The sequence below is a fragment of the Protomyctophum bolini genome (assembly GCF_963924005.1).
Source record: "Protomyctophum bolini genome assembly, chromosome: 5".
NCBI classification, from domain to species: Eukaryota; Metazoa; Chordata; class Actinopteri; order Myctophiformes; family Myctophidae; genus Protomyctophum; species Protomyctophum bolini.
This window is the reverse complement of record NC_137866.1, coordinates 23,660,885-23,680,140: the sequence shown is the minus strand read 5'-3', so window position 1 is coordinate 23,680,140 and position 19,256 is coordinate 23,660,885. Positions and strand designations below refer to the sequence as shown.

At 40.4% G+C, this 19,256-nt stretch overlaps 3 protein-coding genes across 4 annotated transcripts in view; 1 reads left to right on the top strand and 2 right to left on the bottom strand.

Moving 5' to 3' along the window:
* LOC308314902 (inactive dipeptidyl peptidase 10) overlaps positions 1-3,686 on the bottom strand; it is a gene marked incomplete at both ends in the record, with an annotated part of 29,755 nt that extends 26,069 nt beyond the window's left edge. The window contains one exon of the mRNA XM_080762686.1: positions 3,645-3,686. Coding sequence (XP_080618812.1) covers positions 3,645-3,686 — 42 coding nt within the window. The remainder of the gene's footprint in view (positions 1-3,644) is intronic.
* An 891-nt stretch (positions 3,687-4,577) lies between these two features.
* racgap1 (Rac GTPase activating protein 1) lies at positions 4,578-13,911 on the top strand. Of its 2 annotated transcripts, none has more exons than XM_080764580.1 (17): positions 4,578-4,706; positions 5,000-5,093; positions 6,049-6,251; positions 6,364-6,509; positions 6,652-6,721; positions 6,850-6,903; positions 6,995-7,069; positions 7,232-7,367; positions 7,743-7,879; positions 8,368-8,532; positions 8,678-8,773; positions 10,558-10,756; positions 11,339-11,444; positions 12,073-12,205; positions 12,435-12,564; positions 12,684-12,789; positions 13,092-13,911. In XM_080764580.1, exons 2-17 carry the CDS (start codon positions 5,009-5,011, stop codon positions 13,165-13,167), a joined length of 1,917 nt encoding a protein of 638 aa, XP_080620706.1. In that variant the 5' UTR covers positions 4,578-4,706; positions 5,000-5,008; the 3' UTR covers positions 13,168-13,911. The 2 variants fall into 2 exon arrangements, with proteins under 2 accessions (XP_080620706.1, XP_080620707.1); XM_080764581.1 differs by having other exon boundaries at positions 4,581-4,706; positions 5,003-5,093.
* Positions 13,912-16,443: 2,532 nt separating this feature from the next.
* On the bottom strand, positions 16,444-19,127 carry LOC308315686 (uncharacterized protein). The gene is made up of 5 exons (XM_080763798.1): positions 18,991-19,127; positions 17,733-17,838; positions 17,379-17,485; positions 17,052-17,224; positions 16,444-16,954 (listed from the first exon to the last, which is right to left on the bottom strand). Exons 1-5 carry the CDS (start codon positions 19,100-19,102, stop codon positions 16,670-16,672), a joined length of 783 nt encoding a protein of 260 aa, XP_080619924.1. The 5' UTR covers positions 19,103-19,127; the 3' UTR covers positions 16,444-16,669.
* Between the last annotated feature and the right edge of the window lie 129 nt (positions 19,128-19,256).

Genomic DNA, 19,256 nt, shown 5'->3' with positions numbered 1-19,256 from the left:
GAAACAATTAATACTAGTAATGCAGCTTAAAAAGGAGACATGGTTGGTGTCATGGATATACTGGCCATTGGAGAGTATTCTTTTCAGTGTGTTTGGGATGTGTATGATGTATTCTTGGCCGAACACAAAGGCTCTACCCATTTTGGAATGAAAGTGTAAGATAAATAAGAAATTAATAAAATAAAATGCTGAGCTGCTGGGCCTATATATCTACACCGGATCTCTGAATGAGTGAATATGATACAAATACAGTATATGAATAAATGTAAATGTACACATTGTACAATGTAAATGAAAAATGGACTATAAAAACAAATAACATAATTGTGGATATGTGTACAGTCTTTAAACATTGAATGAATACGGTCTGTCAACAGACCTTCAACAGTGTGGATGAATATACGTATGTCTGTTTTTATATGCCAATATGTCAATCTATTAACAGTCTTTGAGTGAATATAAGTACAGTGTGTTATCCTTAACACAGATATCGTTCGGGAGGTTCGGGAACGTCCATCTGCAAGCGTGCCAACCCATGCAGGCAGTACTGTAGTCAAAAGTCAGACTCAGCAACCGACAGAGGTTATAACTTTAAATGCTTATCTGACCAGAAACCTTCTTCAGATTAAAGACGCCCAAAATTGAAATTATTGGATCGCCTGTTCGTAAACAAAGTGCATAAAATCAAACACATCTAAGTGTATTGATTCCGTTCTGCCACTATAAAAGCAACCACACAAAATGCAATTACTCAAACTACACACTGTGCACAAACAATACAGCTGTGCTGTGGAGGTTCCAAGCAATGCTAGAATTAATAAATTAACTTCTGAAGTTGAGGCGAGGAGAATCCCACAATAAATCATTCTGCAGGGAATCAGGGAACCAATGAAACCATACTGTTCAGAGATGCTGACTCTAATCTGCATACAGTAGGCCTACCTCTCTAGTCTAAACCACTTCAAACAGGCAATGATATTTACACTATAGCAGCAACACAGGATATCGGTAAAATAAAACATATAGTGACTATTGGCGTATATCCTTACATAATAGCCACAATATAGCAAGTATTTTTTCCCCTTGAATACGTATTGACCTGCCAATGTCTCTCTTTGCCTCATTTAAAATGGAGTTTACTATTAGTGGAGATTGTGGATTAAGCTTGGCTTGAATAGCCTAGTTGTTAACCAACTTGCCCAAGTCAATTATTTACCACAGCTTGATATTGATTTATATCTTGGTTGTCATTTGTCACATCCACATGAATTATTGTGCGCCTACCCACCATATCACCACCACTGTTCCCTTTCTCTTCTTCCTTGCTACGAAAAAAGTCAGTAGGTGGTAAAGATACTGAATGGGACCAAGCGGGCAGATTTTTTGCCCTCAAGGGTAATGCCAGACAATGCAGCACAAGCCTCAGTCAAATGAAACAAAAAAGGAACCATGCTATAGCCTCCTCTGCTGCAAGGCTATGTGTGTATAGATAGGCCATACTGTCTCTTTCTTTTCATGCCTCCCATCACGCATTAACAAATTACAGTACAAAAAGGGTTCTATATTCGCAACATGTCCCGCTTCTCAATGTGGTCGAGTTTCTGCCTTGGGAAACAAATGTCCGTGAAACATGCAGTATGTGGGTGAGCCGGTGAGGTATGGAAAACATGGCACAGAGTTGCAGTAAAATATGGCAAATAAGAATACTGGTATATATGTTCTCTTACAAATTTTTATAAAGTATAGCAACATCACATAAAATAAAATACACTACACAAAATAAACGTTCACTCTTCACTGTGAAATATTGTCATAATATATCACATCATATGTGAAAATCTCAAATTAAAACGAATCAAAAATAAAAATGTATTAAATGTAGGTAGCCTAACTCTTTTTCCTCCGTACAGTTTCCTCAGAGTTTGAGGTTTCCGGATAGTAAATTGTGATATTTTTCTTTTTTAAGTTCCACAATTCAGTAACACACCATCATAATATGTGGCTAGCCCACATGGTCTGCTGCATATATTCAATATTCATCAGCATAGCAGAATGGGGCTAAAATCCCAAATATAACAGTAGAAACCTATGAGCCCAAATGCATATATTATTCACCAGCAGAAACACCTGTAAATTAGCAATAGATTCCTGAAGAAGAAAGCACTTATTGAAAAGAAGCAAATGAGGTTTGCCTCATTAATTGCTTGACTCACTAAAGGGTATTGATTGGAGAACAGTCCTTAAGACTTAAGATGGATTGTCCATTGTCTTTTAAACATACAACTTCATGTGGTCTTGAGATTTCTGCTGCAGGATAATACTCTTAATTGTCTGTGATCTTACCATGATGTCAAAGTTTGAGTGCAAAATATAAGAGCCATGTGTGTCACACTATCAAACATGACTGTGGACATTGGCTTGCAGCAAATAACCATCATGGACAGTTAAAAAAAACATTATAAGCAAATGCATATAGAGCGTAGGCTATCAAGCCAATCACCATGCAGGCTTCATGATTTATAGATTAGTCATCGTTCAGGCTTTTCAGAATTGGTCCATCCTGTAGATAGGCTATTTTATTTTATATTCTCTATCATTTATACAGTTTATGGGCCCATTTGGTGGTTACATTTGTGCACTCTTTGAGTTATAAATGGACACATTTCAACAGGGATCAAGCAATAATCCCTACCCAAGCCCTAATCAGAATCTATACTACTTTCATTGTCACATCACAGGTTTACAGGTGTATAAAGAAGGTGAAATTCGTTTTGTTGTGCAAGCCCCATCGTTTGTTATTAAGAGGCAAGCGGGGGGCAAGAAGAGCAAAGAAGATAAATACAAAATGTATCTAGGCTACATACATAAAGATAGCATAACACATATCAGCAGTAGACGAGGAGGTTGAAACAATGTTATACTTTGTAGGCTGATATGTAACGAAATTAATTTGGAACCTCTTTTTCATAGTTTATTATAAATTGTAGGCTAATGTTTGATATCTATGTCTGGCGAAATCTGTTCAGGATCAATGAAATATGTGTAGGCAAGGGACCCGGGGGAGATAGTCGTTGGTCTGTCTTGCCAGGACAACAGTATAATAAATCACAACACCGCAGGATGTCATTTTGAGCCATATTTTTGACACGCGCAGTCGGCTGATCTGTCAGCTTCTTATCAGATCGGAGATAATGAGAACAAGAGTCAAACAAGAGTGGAGGGTGACTGCCTGCTTGGACGTCGAGTTACTATCACTGCAAACACTGCAGTGCACAAAGTCATCTTTTATGTCCAGGAGGTGGTCAATGACTGAAAACTCTGAATGGACTGCAAGTGCCTTGGTGGCAATGACATACTACAAAAGATAAAAATGTATTGATTTTGTGCAGATATGAGAAAATGAGTAATTCTAGGCAGAACACTAGACCATCTGCACGCACACACGCGCGCGCACACACACACACACACACACACACACACACACACACACGTCACACACACACACACACACACACACACACACACACACACACACACACATTATTGCTTTGTAAACGCAAAGCGCATTTGGAATCTGAAGATTGCAAAAAAAGAATACAAGAAATAAAATAAAATAAACAAGGGAAAAAATGATAGTTACATACCAGCTCCGTGGAGGGCATGTTCTGTTGAGTTGTGGCAATCATTGCACGGCCGCAACAAGCACCACCTTTAATTACAAACCGTTCGACAGCTATAACCTCCTGTTCTGTTCTGCATCCTCCGCTTTGGCAAGTTTGTGCTTGGTGGTGGGCTAGTGATCTCTCTCTCTCTCTCTCTCCCCCCTCTGAGCCCTCTCTCTCTCTCTCTCTCTCTCTCTCTCTCTCTCTGCGTGTGATTTTCGTTCATTCATCCGCTTATTTCCAATCCATATCCATTGATTGATACCTTGCTCGGAAATTGTACTCAGGAAAGCTCATCTGTAGACTGTTTAGCAGTCAACATGGCAAAAAGCATTCCGTGTTTTACATTATTCATTTTTCTGAATTATATTGAAGGATACATTTCTCTTCTGGAAAAGCATAGTGCTAGTGGCGGACATAGGCCTACGGTCACTGATAGCATACAATAGCAATAAATAGCTATAAGAGTGTATTACAAATACAAACAGACAGCAGCTAATGGCCAAATTATATGTACTCAAGGCTAACTTGAACATCTCCATCTCATCATGTGTTGCATTGTTCAAAAGCCACTTTCTTGTTTCTTCCTCTTGGGGGCGCTGTCTGTCGCGTCGCTCTTTCGTCCTCTTTTTTTTCATTCTTTTTTTGCTTGTTTCCTTTTATGTCATTTTATTTTATTTTAACAAGAAATATGGTACAAATAATTCAGCTAATTAATCAGCACAAACACCAGAGAAACAGAAAATAAAACCAACAACCATACAAAAACCAACAACAACTCTGGCTTCACGTCGCTGCGCAGACCTATGACGCAGACAGACGCACGGCGACACGCTGTTCATTGGCTAAACGGATACATTTGAAATGCGACGCGCTCAGGCCAGGCTCACAGTCACAATCACAATCACATCAGAACAGGGAAGAGGAACAGGGTCAGATCAGATAGAGTGATTCAAAAGGCACTCTTCCTGTACAAGAGAGAGTCGATCATCACAACACATTTTTATAACACTGAAGTCGTGGAGGATTGGCATTTCAGAGACGGTATGTAATGTTCTAACGCCGTTAATACTCTTAACGTTCGTTTTTACATCGTGTAGGTTTCGAGTCGTCGTGTGTGTGCATTAATAACGGTTCCGTGGGAAGGTCCCGGCTTTAAACGTTACTTGAAGATCCGTTGCTAAAGCCGTTAGCGTGTGCTAATTATTTATAGGCCTAACCATTGTTGTATATGTATGCTTTGTTCGTGTTTGTTTTGCGTTGTTTATGTGGTTCGTATTTTACCCGTTTACTGAGTCAATATCAATAATTGGGTTGTATTTTATTTGTTTTTTTAGCAGGAAACCATGGACACGGCATTGAATCTACGCCGTTTATACGAGCAGTTAATATCGCAGATTAACGTGCTCAACAGCGAGAACGTCGAACCCCGTAAGTTTTGGATTGTACATTATCTAGTTGATGTGCAATCATAAATTGTATACAATACATTATACAGTTTGTAGAGTAAGCACAGTTCGAGGACAATACAAAGGTCGTTTGCTAGTTAAGTTTCTGTTTATAGTGGCTATAGCTGTTCATAACATGTGGGACGTCGGTCCGAATACAGAAAGGTAAACTAGGGTCCCGACTCCCGAAACTAAGAGAATTTAAACGCCCAGAAACTCACAATGTCTTGTTTATAGTGGGTCCCCCCATCTTCAATTCATCAGAACATTTGGTCACATGCAAATATACAGTAATATGGAAAAACACCAACATATGAAGGGGGGGGGGGAGTACAATAGGGGGGTCGAATTGCAGCCACCCGTAAGTGCTCTTAAGAGCGGTTTTGAAGGAGAGTAGGGCTTCGTACTCATACTAGGGTCCCGAGTCCCGAAACTAAGAGGATTTAAACGCCCAGAAACTCATAATTGCTTGTTTATACTGGGGCCCCCCATCTTCAATTCATCAGAACATTTGGTCACATGCAAATATACAGTAATATGCAAAAACACCAACATATAAAAATAGGTGGGTCGAATTTCAGTGCTCTTCAGTGCTGTTTTGTGGCATAGGGGAATCAGGCAAATGGCAACCTGGTGGACAATGTTAAATATTTCTGGCTGCCGTGCTGTCCTGTTCCGTATATCGTCCTGCTCCCGTCCACTAAAATGACTTCTGGTTTGCCGTCTACTGATCCCATGTGAATGTGGCATTAAGGTTACTTCACAATGATTTATTTTATATTGTTATGTCTTGATGAATTGTTAATAAACTGTAATTGTTGCATTTTGTACACACACTTTGTTAGAAATAGATACATTGACATTGAGGATTTGATTGTGCAGACATGTCTAGCTGGTCCATCTTTTAGACATTAATTCATTGTTGCCTGCTCTCCCAGACTTCATTCAGATGGTGTTGAACTTCGAATCGTCCCGTAAGAAGTGGCTGAAAGTTGAGCAGGACCTGGGCTCCTGCAAGGATGTCCTCGCACAAGCAGAGAGTGACCGAGGAGCACTGGAGGTCAAACTGAAACACGCCCGCAATCAAGTGGATGTTGAGATCCGTCGGCGGCAAAAGGCGGAGGCTGATTGTGAGAAGCTGGTATGTTTGGACTTGGACTCTAGTGTTAACTTTTGTCTGTCACTACTCACTAGGCATGTTGTCCTTTCAGCCACAATCCACATGAAGTAATTTGTGTATTTGTCTTATAAAGGATCGTCAGCTCCAGTTGATTCGAGATCTTCTCATAAACGAGGGATCTGGCTCAAACAGCATTAAGCTGAATGATGAGCAACGCTCAGCGCTGGCATTCCTGAACTCCCGCACTCAGCAAGCACAGAACCTGAACACCAGCCGACGGTAGATATGAACATGCACACACACGCGTCCTTTAGTTTTGAAAGATGATGTGATGTCCTGATTGTCCTGCTGCTTAAAAATCTTTTTAGAATAATTTGAAATGGATGATATTAACCCATATGATCCGATTTCTTCTTCATAGACTTCATAGAATAGATGAGTCTGCCTCCATCTTGTCAGACATCAGCTACGACAAAACAGATGACTCTCTCGTAAGTACATTTTTCATATTTCAACATAATTAAATCTAAAATATATTCCCTCTTTCATATTCATCCGTCGGTACGAAGAAAGAATGCAGATTACCTTCTAGTTTGTCTAATCTGTATTCTGTTTACAGGATTGGGACTCCTCTGTAGTCAGGACGGTGCGACTCAAAAAACGACAGAAGAGGGTATGTTAACTAAAGTGTTGAATTTTCTTCCTAAAGAGCTTTGGTGTCTGTCAGGTTTGTTGGAGATTTATTCTCTCTTTTTTCCCCCTAGCGTTCCTCCAGACATGTTGACGGCCCTCCTCTTGCCTCCAAAAGGTCTTGTTCTACAGGCAGAACATCAGACAGGGTATGTTGGGTGCAGAATCACTGCAGGTCATCATTGACCATCTGGGTCAATTACTTGACAGAAATGCATCAACATAGTTTTGTGGGGGTTTTTTTAGGGATGCAACTAGATGTAATTGATTGATCATTTGTAAATTTCCAATTCTTCATTTATTGGTTGTAGGTAAATGAGTCCCTCATCGCAAAGACTGTAGTGACAATGCCTGCAAATGGGGGAATCGTTGAAGCAGTCTCTACTATTGAGACTGTTCCCAATCCCTATTGGACTCGCAGCAGGAGAAAGACGTGCGAGTTAAAAGGTGAGTTAATATTTCTTTCCTTTAGTATTTGTACTTGTAGCACATTAAAGTGCAAAACATTTTGCTATTTTTACTATTGTGGAGAGGGAAAAAACGAAATGTGAGCGACTACGTTGCAATGCTGCTGCCTAGTACCACTAACTGTAACTTGTTACTTTTGTGTTGTTATTTAATCATTATTTGTGGTTGGAAATGGCAAATTTGAATTGGATATTTGTTATTCTGATGCATGAATGCATGTCAATAACTTTGACAAACGTGCATGGACTCACTCACAACCATTTCCCAACTGGAGATTGGAATGAATAACTTCAATATCTCCTATGTTCTATCTAGTCTTACTCTTAACTAATATTCTGCTCTCTCCTGTTCAAGCTGCAATGGAGTGGGACTCTGAATCTGTCACATCTGAGGACTTCTTCAAACAGCCAAACAAACAAGAGATGAGAGCTGAGCCCAGCACTCCACAGAGCAATGGGGGAATCCGCCATCATGAGTTTGTTTCAAAAACTGTAAGATTATTGTTTTTTTCTCCCTCCGAATTACAGAGTTATATGTCCTTGCAGACTGATGGGTTTTACAGCCATTTTCAGTCTGCAATGACCTTTAATGACACTTGGGAAATAAATACTTTCTGACCACTGCAGAGAAACATTTCTTTATCTTTACTAGATCAAGATGTACATACATTCTCTCTGGTTGGCCAAAGTTCTCTGCACAGAAATAGTGGCAGTGACGGGAGCAAATGTAGTAGAGGGAGTGCTATGTACAGTATATGCCTCATTGCCTCCATAATGCCTCTACCCTTGATCAAACCAACAGATTTCTGTTGGATAGTTTACTGTTTCACCTGACAAATTCAGTATTTGGTGTGCCAGTGCCGCATGTTTTAGAGAAGTATGGTCTTAACATTTACCCAGTCAAATTGTACTAGGTAGGTGAACCTACTACCAGTCTTGCCTGGATTGCATTAATTTCACAACATTTCTCAATTCCACAGGTTATCAAGCCAGAGTCTTGCGTTCCCTGTGGCAAGAGGATCAAGTTTGGGAGGGTATCCCTTAAGTGCCGTGACTGCAGAGTGGTCAGTCATCCCGAGTGCCGGGAGAGCTGCCCTCTCCCGTGCATCCCCACCGTGGTTGGTACGCCTGTCAAGGTTAACAAGGTATGTATGTATGTCTGACTGTATTATGTAGTAGTGTGTGTGTTCCCAAAGAAGATAACATGATGATGATAATAATATACGGTCCTGATGATGATAATAATATACGGCCCTGTCTGTTTGTTTTGCTTGTTTGGGTGCTATGCAGGGTACCCTTGCAGACTATGCACCACTCGAATCCCCCATGATTCCTGAGTTGGTGATCCACTGCGTCAAGGAGATTGAGCAACGGGGGCTAAAGGAGGTGAGTGGTACATGTCTAATAGTCTATGCCTTGCTTGAGATGGCAGGCTTGTCCAGGGAAATTTAGTCTGAGGTCCCTGGTTGCTAGACGGTAGACCTTTTTTTTTTTTACACAAATTTGCAACTGAAAAAGGGCTGGGCAACATATTGCTTGTCACTTTACGCCGAAGTAAGTGAACACTATTACTACCTGCTTAGAACTTACCCAGAGCAAACAAAGTGTTGTTTTGAATCAAAGTGCCTGAAGGAGTGGAGTCAGTCAGTTTGTCACAGTACAAGCCCTGAAGGACCATACCCAGAAATAGTCAGTGATGTGTGAAGTTGTGAACACACTTTCCTATGCTGTTAGCTACAGCAGTGTTTCCCAACCTTTTTTCTGCCAGGGCGCACTTTTCATAGCCAAAAGCTCCCAGAGCACACCTAGATATACTAAATATATACAGTATATATACTTTTTCCACACACGCACAGCTGCTACAATGTATTCGAAACCGTGTGTTCTATATACTTTTTCCACACGCACAGCTGCTACAATGTATTTGAAACCGTGTGTGTGGAATATATTTTTTTCTTGGCGTACCAATGCGAATACGGTGTGTGCCGTAGTCAGGCAAGAAAGACTTCTCCCTAAAGTTTCCATAAACGTCACTTGACAGTTACATTTGAGAATAAGCAGGAGCGCACAGAGGCAAGCAGTGTTTTTTTTAATACAGTACGTGCCAGGCAGGTAGGTGATGGCCCCATGTAAACACTCATATATTAGCATTTCTACAGCCGAGGGTCGTTGGGATGGGCAACAACGATGCAACAATGGACCGCAGGCAGCCCAGTATCTATTGCTGTCAGGGGAGGGTCAGGGTTACTTTTGTTCAAATCAAACTGCACACCTCGCCAGGGGGCGCAAATGCCACTGAACGCTAGAGGGGGACAGAGAGCGGCCGAGCGATCAGACTTGCAAGATATGGCGGTGCCATACCTTTGAATGCTAGCATCAGAGTTTTGTACTCTGTGCAGGCAGCGACCGGGAGCCAATGGAGGGAGTGGAGAAGGGGAGTGACATGAGAATTTTGGCTGGTTAAAAACCAGGCGGGCTGCTGCATTTTGGATCAATTGGAGAGGCTTAAGTGCACATGCCGGTAGGCCAGTAAGGAGGGAGTTACAATAGTCAAGTTTTTACATGCTTGATGTATGACTGAAGGAGCAGGGCTGAGTCCTGGGTGAGGAAGGGTCTGATTCGTTGAATGTTGTGCATTAGTCATTCACACACCGATGGTAGAGGCAGGGTTCAGACTCGGAGTCTTGCTTAATGACTCTTTGACACTCTGGGGGAGCCTGGGTTCGAACTGAGAACCTTGCGGTTCTTATATGGTCACTCTACCCCAATTTGATGCTCGATAGGTAGATAATCTTGCAATTCACTGCAGTTGGTTAACATTTGTCACTCCGTTAGGCTACTGAATTCTGTTTACAACTACCCAAAGCCTCATTGGGCCATAGCAGCGGCAGATGGGCTCAAGAGTGGTATATGCAGAATGCAGAAACGGTAAACTAGGGTTCCGAAAGGGGCATTCTCTGCCATCGTTTGCATAGTTTATTTCTTTGTTGCAGCCGTGCTTTGCTGGCATATTGGAAAAACCGACATAAAAAGGAAATGGGAAGAATGTTTATGATGTCATAATGCCACATTGTAGCCAGCTGCAGCAACCATGCATGTACCCAGAGATACAGTACAGTCACATTACCTTTTCCCCCTTAACCAGTTTGATTATGTTCTATTGCTCTCAGACTGGATTGTACCGTCTGTCTGGTGCTGAGCGCACAGTGAAGGAGCTGAAGGAGAAATTCCTGCGTGGCAAGACCATTCCACCCCTCAGCAAGGTTGATGATATCCATGCCATCACTGGCCTCCTGAAGGACTTCCTGAGAAACCTCAAGGAACCCATTGTCACCTTCCGCCTCAACCGGGCCTTCATGGAAGCAGCAGGTATGGCAGAGTGATCATGAGTGATGAGTTGATGTCATAAAAAATGAAAGTTTTCAAGTAGACAACAATTAACATAACGAGTTTGGGGATTGTTCACTTACGGTGCAGTAGGTTTACATAATATCACTTTGATGTTAATGGTCAGGCTTGTGTAGCTGAGCAGGCTGACTGCCTCAGCTTCCAGGCAGACGGATGGGAAATGTACAGAATCCAAGAAAAACACTGATTATAATTACTTTTAATACATTTATTATTTGTGTGTGTCTACTCTGTGAGATCTTCCAGTTTGTTAGTCTTTTGTATACATTCAATATATACAATACTAGAGACCTGCGGATGGCGGATTTAGCCGTGGTTGCCGTTGGCGGATGGTGCGGTTAATATAAATAGGATGATATAATTAATGAGGTTGGATAACGGGTGAGTTGGGTTATCAGTTATGCCCTCGTATATTTCCATTGTGGTGTCCCAAGCCAGTAGAGATGGTGGATTTGGTTGGCGGATGGTGCGATTAATATAAATAGGATGATGCGGTTGGATAGCGGGCAGATAATGAATTTGTTTGTTTTTTCTTTTCCTCAGAGATTGAAGATGATGATAACAGTATAGCTCAAATGTACCAGACTGTTGGTGAGCTACCACAGGCTAACAGGGATACACTGGCTTTCATGATCGTTCACCTCCAAAAGTAGGTATCCATTCTGAACCATTGATGTGTATGAATGAAGCATTGATATGTGATGTGAACTCTCACCTAGTATATCAGCATACAAGTTAATTAACCTGTCATTTAAATCTGTGTAATTTTAGATTTGAGTTAAAAGCATTAGTTTATACGTTGGCTATTAAAAAATCATGAATGTTTTAGTGCGTGTGTAAAGCAAACCTTTTAACTCAATTGTTTGCATGCTTCTGGGCTATATTCTGCTAGTGGGTCTCAAACTTTTTCATGCAAAGAAGGACCCCCCCAATGTATTTGGCTGTGGACCACCATCTAAATTACACGAATGCTTCCCCGGTTTGCTTAATTAATTAATTAATTAACTAATTCATGCTTAATTAATGTTCTATTCATTTGGAAGTGGTTTAGCTCATTGGGTGGCAGTGATGTGAATGGGTTTTCAATGTAATGAGTCCCGGGATGCAGGTATGGTCTTTTAGATGAGTCCCAGGGACATCTTACAGCAATATTGGGAGTCATATTATGCCTTTTTTGTTTTGCCAGTCTTTTTTTTCCTTTTTTTTCAAACTACTGGAGACTGAAATTGACAAAATAATCACTCGATGCTTGGTTAAAAGAGGAATTTTTTTTTCAGAGTTGCTCAGAGTGTGGACACGAAAATGAACATCAACAATCTGGCTCGCGTTTTTGGACCAACGCTAGTCGGTCATTCAGTAGCTAACCCTGAACCCATGATGATACTGCAAGACACCAAACGACAGGCTATGGTGAGAGAATGCTACTAACAACCTAAAGGCACCCTAATCATACAGTCATGTCGATTGACACTAATATTTTAACATAATGCTTCTTAAATGTTGAACTGCTCTTAATGTGCAGAACTTGTAGCTTGAGAAAATGTGTCTTCTGGTTCTGGACTATGCTGGAAGAGGGAATTGGGCAGCAACGTGCTAAAATGCAATTTCTGTTTTTCGTTATGATTATCATTCTGTTAAGGTTGTTGAGCGTCTCTTGTCCCTGCCCGTGGAGTATTGGAATCAATTTGTGATGGTGGAAAACATGCAGCGAAATAGGGATGACATGATCATTGAAAACGCCAACTGCTATGCCACCCCAGATATGAAAAGTAAGCCACAACAAATATAAACTTGGTGATATATTGAAGATGTAATCTACTGTACTGTACACGCATATCTGCTTCTAAATCACATCGTAGTATTAATGTGTTTTTATTTGTTACTGTAGACTCTATGAGCATGCTGGGGCCTGTCAACACCCCAGAACACCAGCTCTGCAAAACCCCTTCCTCAACCTCCCTGTCACAACGCATGATGTCCTCCCTGACACCAAGGTAAACACTGAGATGACGCTCCTCCTTTCTCAGCTTCCAGTAGGGGTGGAAATGAAAGAATTATATTTTATATATTATATATGTTAACAGATATCGTTGAAAATAAGAACTTGAAAGTTTTCAGAAAACCGTAGGTTAGGTTTTAGAAGGCATAAGCGTTTGAGCTGAAGTACTTCAGAGGTTGAGCTTAAGAACTTCACAGAGGTTAACTACTTTCAACCTGTCAAACAAAAAAGGAAGAAGATTGGCTATTTTTATTTGGAGTTTGGAAGTGATTGTGATGTATGTTTTGTGTGTTGCAGATTTGGGAGCAGGAGCAAACCAGTAACAGCTGCTGCTCATCAAGGGAACTACTTTGCATCTCCACTGCTCAGATAAAAGCAAAGCAGCCGAAGAGCAGATATGTACATTTTTGTATTCGACAAACTTTGAGTTGGTTGAGTTTAAGAAGATTTGTATTCATTGTTTTACATGTGAGTTACTACATTGTTTGTTTAAATCATCTGGCGTACTTTAAATACCTTTTAAGGAATGGTACAACAGTTTGTATTTGAGAGTAGGTTTATATTATGCTGTGCAGAAAGGTATTCAACTCATGTATTACTCAGTAGTTGAAGTTAATTTTAAGCATTTCATTCTACAGCGTAAGCGTAATTGATACTCTGTAGTCCGTAGTACAGTACAGTGTCTCATGCTGAAAATAATCAGCCTTCAAGCCAACAGTGTGTTGCAATGTGCTGTTAGCTTGAAGATATTTAGCTTATATATATTTTTGACGAGTGACACTGAACAGAGTGGTTCATACTCAAGCCAGCATATAGTATTATTTAGTTTAGATTTTTGTTATTAAAAAAATATGCAAATAAAATGCTATGAAGAGGTATGTTTGTTGCTCTCATAGAGAATTTCACTTGATTTTCGTAGTGAGTATTCTTCACGCTGCACTCCCAAGTGGTCCTGGAACTGTTCAAATTGTATAACTGCAGCAGTACTATAGGCTACAGTTCAAAATTGTTGCTTTTTTTCTTGCCTTAATTTTTTTTTACTCTTGTAATGTTTGTGATTTTGTACAAGTACACAATTATTATGATTTGTAAAATATAGTTTAAACGTTTAACTACTCCTGAAGTCTCTTTCTTTCTTTTCTCTTTGGAATGTAAAGGACACATGAGGTGTATTGTGACTTAAAATGTCACGTACTGGGGTTGGTTTTATTGTTTATCGATATCATACATGCACTTAACTTCAGATTATCTATTCAGGTTTTGCTATGCCGTGGCGAATGGAGAGGTGTTGAAAAGGTTATGGACAAATATGTTAGTACACAACCACACTGCTTATCAAAAGTAATGTATGTGTTGTATTTGTTACTACATTTAAACATTACATGCCAATTCCTCTACATTTATTTTATTTCTTTATTTGACAGGGACAAAGCTCATTAATCAACATGTCAGTTTTCACATCAATGTAAATGGGCCAGAGTTAGCCGAAGCTAAATTTCATCTGTAGTCCCTGGGCAGGCTCTTAAAAAATGAATGATAAAAAAGGACAAAGTGTAGTGTGCCTGCACACAACACCATGCGTTGATGCCATGTGTGCATATGTGCAAGCACCCAACACTATGTCCATACAAAAACACAATACAATACAGATAAAAGAAGAAAAGTCTAGTGTGCCTGCACACAACACCATGCGTTGATGCCATGTGTGCATATGTGCAAGCACCCAACACTACGTCCATACAGAAACACAATACAATACAGGAACAGATCGACATGGTACAGGGGACAGAACAACGGTAAGTGAAGTGAGAAATGACACCGGTGGTAAATACCAAGTAGTGCTGATAGTTAGTTACTCATGATTACAGATTTGAGTTGTTTTTAGCCACCTTTTCAGGTTGAATTTGAAGGTCAGATTGTTGGAGGTCTCTCTTAATTCTGTAGGGAGACTGTGCCAGTAATGGGAGGCTCTAACAGAGAAGACTGTTTTACCAAACACACTACGTCTGATTGGCACTTTACAGTACCCTCTGGTAGTTGCCCTTGTTGTTCTGCCACCACTGTCCGTTCGATCTATGAACTGTTTCAGTGGTGGAGGTGCAAGTCCATTTAAGATCTTAAAAATGAGGCAGGCATCTGCAAAGTGTTTAAAGCCGTCAAAATTAAATAAGTTGTACTTTTGAACTATATGGCAATGGTGGTAACGGTTGGGCTTTTGATCCAGTGTTTTTAATGTCTGTAAAGTGATTCTATGGGTTTTAAAGTTGTCTGATTTGTCTGTGACCAGGTTGTGAAACAGTAGGTTATGTGTGAAAAAATCATAGCATGCATGAAGAGTTTGGCTGCATCTGTTGTTAGATATGGTCTTATGTATCTGAAATTGGATAAATTGAATTTGATTTTATTGGCTACATTTTTAACATTCTTTTTAAATGTAAAGTTTGAGTCTAGTGTAATTCCAAGAGATTTTAATTCTGATACTACCTGAATACTACTACCTTCAATAAGAATGTCTGTCAGGGTCTGTGGAGTTCCGTGAAAAAAAACATACCAACTTTTTTTTGTATTCGGATGCAAGCATGAGTTCCTCAGCCAGTCAGATACATGGACCATGGCTGCAGTTAATTTGTCTTCTGCTAGTTGTTTGTTTTTAGCATGTATATAAAGAACTGTCAGCGGCATACATTTGTATGGAGACAGTTGGACAGACAGAAGGCAGATCATTTATATATAAACTAAACAAAATAGGGCCCAGTATTGATCCTTGAGGAACTCCAATGCCACAGTTAAGATATGCTGACTGAGCACTACCAACACGAACACTTTGGTTCCTGTTTGCTAAATATGAATGCATCCATTTGACTGCCTCTGTAGAAAAATTAAATTTGGAGAGCTTTGACAGAAGTACCTGATGGTGTACAGTGTCAAATGCCTTTTTGAGATCCAGAAATACTGCGCCCACTATGCCACCCGAGTCTAACTCTGACTTTACACCTTCCAGAAAGTAACAGTTAGTTGTTTCTGTTGAGTGGTTGGAGCGAAAGCCGAATGGCAGTGGGTGCAAAGGATTGTGGTCCGAGTTCAGGTGAGCAGTCAGTTGTTGGGCCACCCATTTCTCAGCTACTTTGGACACAATAGGTAAAATACTGATTGGTCTATAATTTGCCACATTTGTTTGGTCCCCAGCCTTAAAGATGGTTGTTACAATAGCCGTTTTCCATGTACTAGGAAATTTCCCATTTCCCCTTGCATCTTCTATTACTTTAATGAAAAAATCCGCTTTTGCTTTCCTTAAATTCTTGTTTCGAAGGCTTGTGAAAATCTGCCTGTCACTGCTGTGACCTGATTTAAGTGATTTCTTCAAGGCAAAATTTACTCATGCTAAATACTAGGAGTAGTAGCCTAGTGGGTGATATTACAAGTAAGACGCGGGAAGTGAACACAGCTCGTAAATTGCAATAACAATGGGGGGGGGGGGGGGGGGTAATGTGACTCAGATTATTGGGATGTCAGACTTAACGCTACACGGGTGCAGTACTTAGTTCAGACTAGTCATTGGTCCAACAACCTACCTCAAACCCTAACCTAACAGAGCAGCGCATGTTCGACCAATATGGTTGTATTCAATATTCGTAGACTGTAAGGGAATTTGATTATATATTTGCTTGCTGATTTATATGAATATATTTTAAGGAATGTGTAGAAAACAAATGAAAAATGAAGTTTATTTTGAATAAGTTAAATACAACACTGATTCTGACAAAGTATTTAATGGAGACGATCAGTGTTGACATCCAGTGTATGTGTTCAAGACCCATATCTCGGGGGTATATACATAAAATATCAAATACTGTCTCAGCCGAGACGGAAACGACCTAAAATCCAAATGTCGGACGTGGCCATAGAAGAGGTGTGTTTTTTATGTAGTCCTGGAAGGCTGGGTCGGAACCCCACTTCTTCATTGCTTGCTTCTCCAGCATGGGGATACCACTGATGTGACGTAACAGGAACCACACGAAGACCGGAGACACTACGCTGAGGTACTGGGAACCCTGCATCACGGATGAGGCTGACAGCCACAGACCTGACCATTGCATGATCTCACCCAAGTAGTTTGGATGTTGGCTGTAAGCCCACAATCCACTCTGAATAAACCTTCCCTAGAAGGACAAAAAAAAGTTGTGAAAGCCACTGTGGGGGGGTGGGGGGACATTTGACCATGCCTGTAAGTCCAGTGTAGGACATAACATGACTTACAGCATTATCTGGGTCACGTTTGAAGAGCCACTTCTGTTGGTCCGCAATAGCCTCTGTGGCAAAGCCAAGGCCCCACAGAACCCAGCCAATATAATCCCTCGTACCAAGAGGCGGATCTTGCTTCTCACTGTTCAGCATGAGGGTAGGCAGGAGGGTCATAAATACCCACACAGCTGAGAGATAGGAAAATAAGGATCGAACAATATTTTATTCTTCCACAAAAAAAGTCAACATTCACTGAATTTGATGGTAGAAAATATGTGGAAATGATAACTCCATCCATTTACAATGTGCTGAGATGGTCACGTTCACAATGGTCTGAGATACCTTGAATGCTCCAATATACAAAGAAAGTCCCTGGGCTGTCTCTGACTTTGTTAAACCTGTGATCGTGGCCGTCCTTCAGGATCCGCATGAAGAGGAATGTCCCCAGCCTACAAAAAAACTACTCGGTTACTTCTGTTCTTTCACATTAACTCGAACATTATTCATTAACCCAACTTTAATGGCTCACATTCATAGGTTCAGCACTGACCTAGCCAAGGACTCCATACATACAGCTTACATAGATTAATTAAACTAATAAGGACTAAGGAGTAGTTCTCATACAACAGTCGGATCCTACAAAACACGTTATCACCTTTTCTTCTGGAAAAGCTACATGACACTAGATATGATTACCTGAGTCCCCATGCTGTCACCAACCCTGTCTGCACATTCTGTCTAACATGGCCAGCCCCACCCCATATACGACTCAGGTGGGCAAGTAGTATAAATGTGCCGGATCCTAAAACAAAGACAAACATAGATTAGACTTTAAGGAAGGAAGGAGGAAGTGTCACTGGTGGGTATGGGTTATGGTGCATGCATGGCTATATCACTTGTTGCAGAGTAAGGCGTGTTCAATAAATCTTTTACCCAGGGAACTGCAGACAATTGGTTCCAAAGTTCAAGGGTAAAATATCCAGAAGCACAGATCCCAGTTGGGGAACAGAAGAGGACGAATATAGGAGAATTGTCCAGGTGATTCATTTGCCAATTTAAGAAGAATATCAAACACCGGTGTCTGTCTACAGGTAAGTTGCACATATTTATGAGATGGTATGCAAATTGATCATTGATTGTAATATAGGTCCAATTATGCATCCAAATATGTCTTTTAATGCAGTAGGCTATTTAATGTAATTCATCTACTAAATCTGTAATTTACTTATGAATATTGATTGAGGTATTTTTTTTGTCTATATTAAAAGTTAAGTGAGCCTTATTCAAAAATCATGTAGCTAATCATGACTCACATTAATAACCCTTATTTACACCTACAGTAGGCCTAAGCCTATAACTGCTTTTTAATTTTGTAAATGACACTTCAAGTCACTACATGTACATCTAATTTAATAATATGGTAATAAATGACATGGCAACATTGTAATTGTCATAGTTATACAGAAGTGGCCGGCCAAGTTCTTTAGTGATACTGATAAGCATTCTTTCATAGATTTCTAGCCATGGTTCACATGACGCTCACAGTCATGTTTCAGGGAATAGATTTCTAACTTTGGCGCTGCGCCGATAGAAAATGTGAAAGAAACAGCTCGTAAGCTGCTTTATGATGCTGCTTAACTCTTAAGAAGAAGGAGGGGCTATTGGGCTGTTTCACATTAACAAAGCTGTTTAGATAACAGTCGTTTTGCAGCAGTAACCCTTAAGTTATACTGTATAACTTAAGGGTTACCGGTTACTGCTGCAAAACGACTGTTATCTATATGTATAACTTATACACAAAAATTAAAACTTATATCTGATTTAGAAATCTATAGGCTGCACCACTGGGGATCGAACGAACATACTACAAAACACGGAATTTCGTGGACAGACTCATGGCCATAAACATTGTTCACGAAGTATATAGGCTATACATCAACATGATTATTATTACCTGCCAAATCATAAAACTTCTCCGTTCTGAGAGCTGCTGCAATGGCCCAGCCAACCCATTGGACACCCAGGTCTGTGATCGCACATTTCGTCAGAGTGCTTCCCATAATCATGTCCACCACTCTTGCCAACTCCTGGAGTAGCAAAGGAATTTGGTCTTCTATCATTTGGACCGCCCTTGAGTCGTGTCATAACGAAATATGACTGTGGGCAAAGTTCGCCATTTCCACGATAGTACTAGTAGGTGGAGTGACTTCTAGGAATTCT

What these genes read in the sequence shown, in the direction of transcription:
- racgap1 (XM_080764580.1), top strand. Translation starts at nt 5,009, where the DNA reads ATGGACACGGCATTGAATCTACGCCGTTTATACGAGCAGTTAATATCG. An exon ending in AGGCTGATTGTGAGAAGCTG is followed by an intron (nt 6,252 to 6,363) that starts GTATGTTTGGAC and finishes TGTCTTATAAAG; the next exon opens with GATCGTCAGCTCCAGTTGAT. An exon ending in AACCTGAACACCAGCCGACG is followed by an intron (nt 6,510 to 6,651) that starts GTAGATATGAAC and finishes TCTTCTTCATAG; the next exon opens with ACTTCATAGAATAGATGAGT.
- LOC308315686 (XM_080763798.1), bottom strand. Translation starts at nt 19,102, where the DNA reads ATGATTATGGGAAGCACTCTGACGAAATGTGCGATCACAGACCTGGGT. An exon ending in GTGACAGCATGGGGACTCAG is followed by an intron (nt 17,486 to 17,732) that starts GTAATCATATCT and finishes GTTTTTTTGTAG; the next exon opens with GCTGGGGACATTCCTCTTCA. An exon ending in TGTATATTGGAGCATTCAAG is followed by an intron (nt 17,225 to 17,378) that starts GTATCTCAGACC and finishes CCTATCTCTCAG; the next exon opens with CTGTGTGGGTATTTATGACC.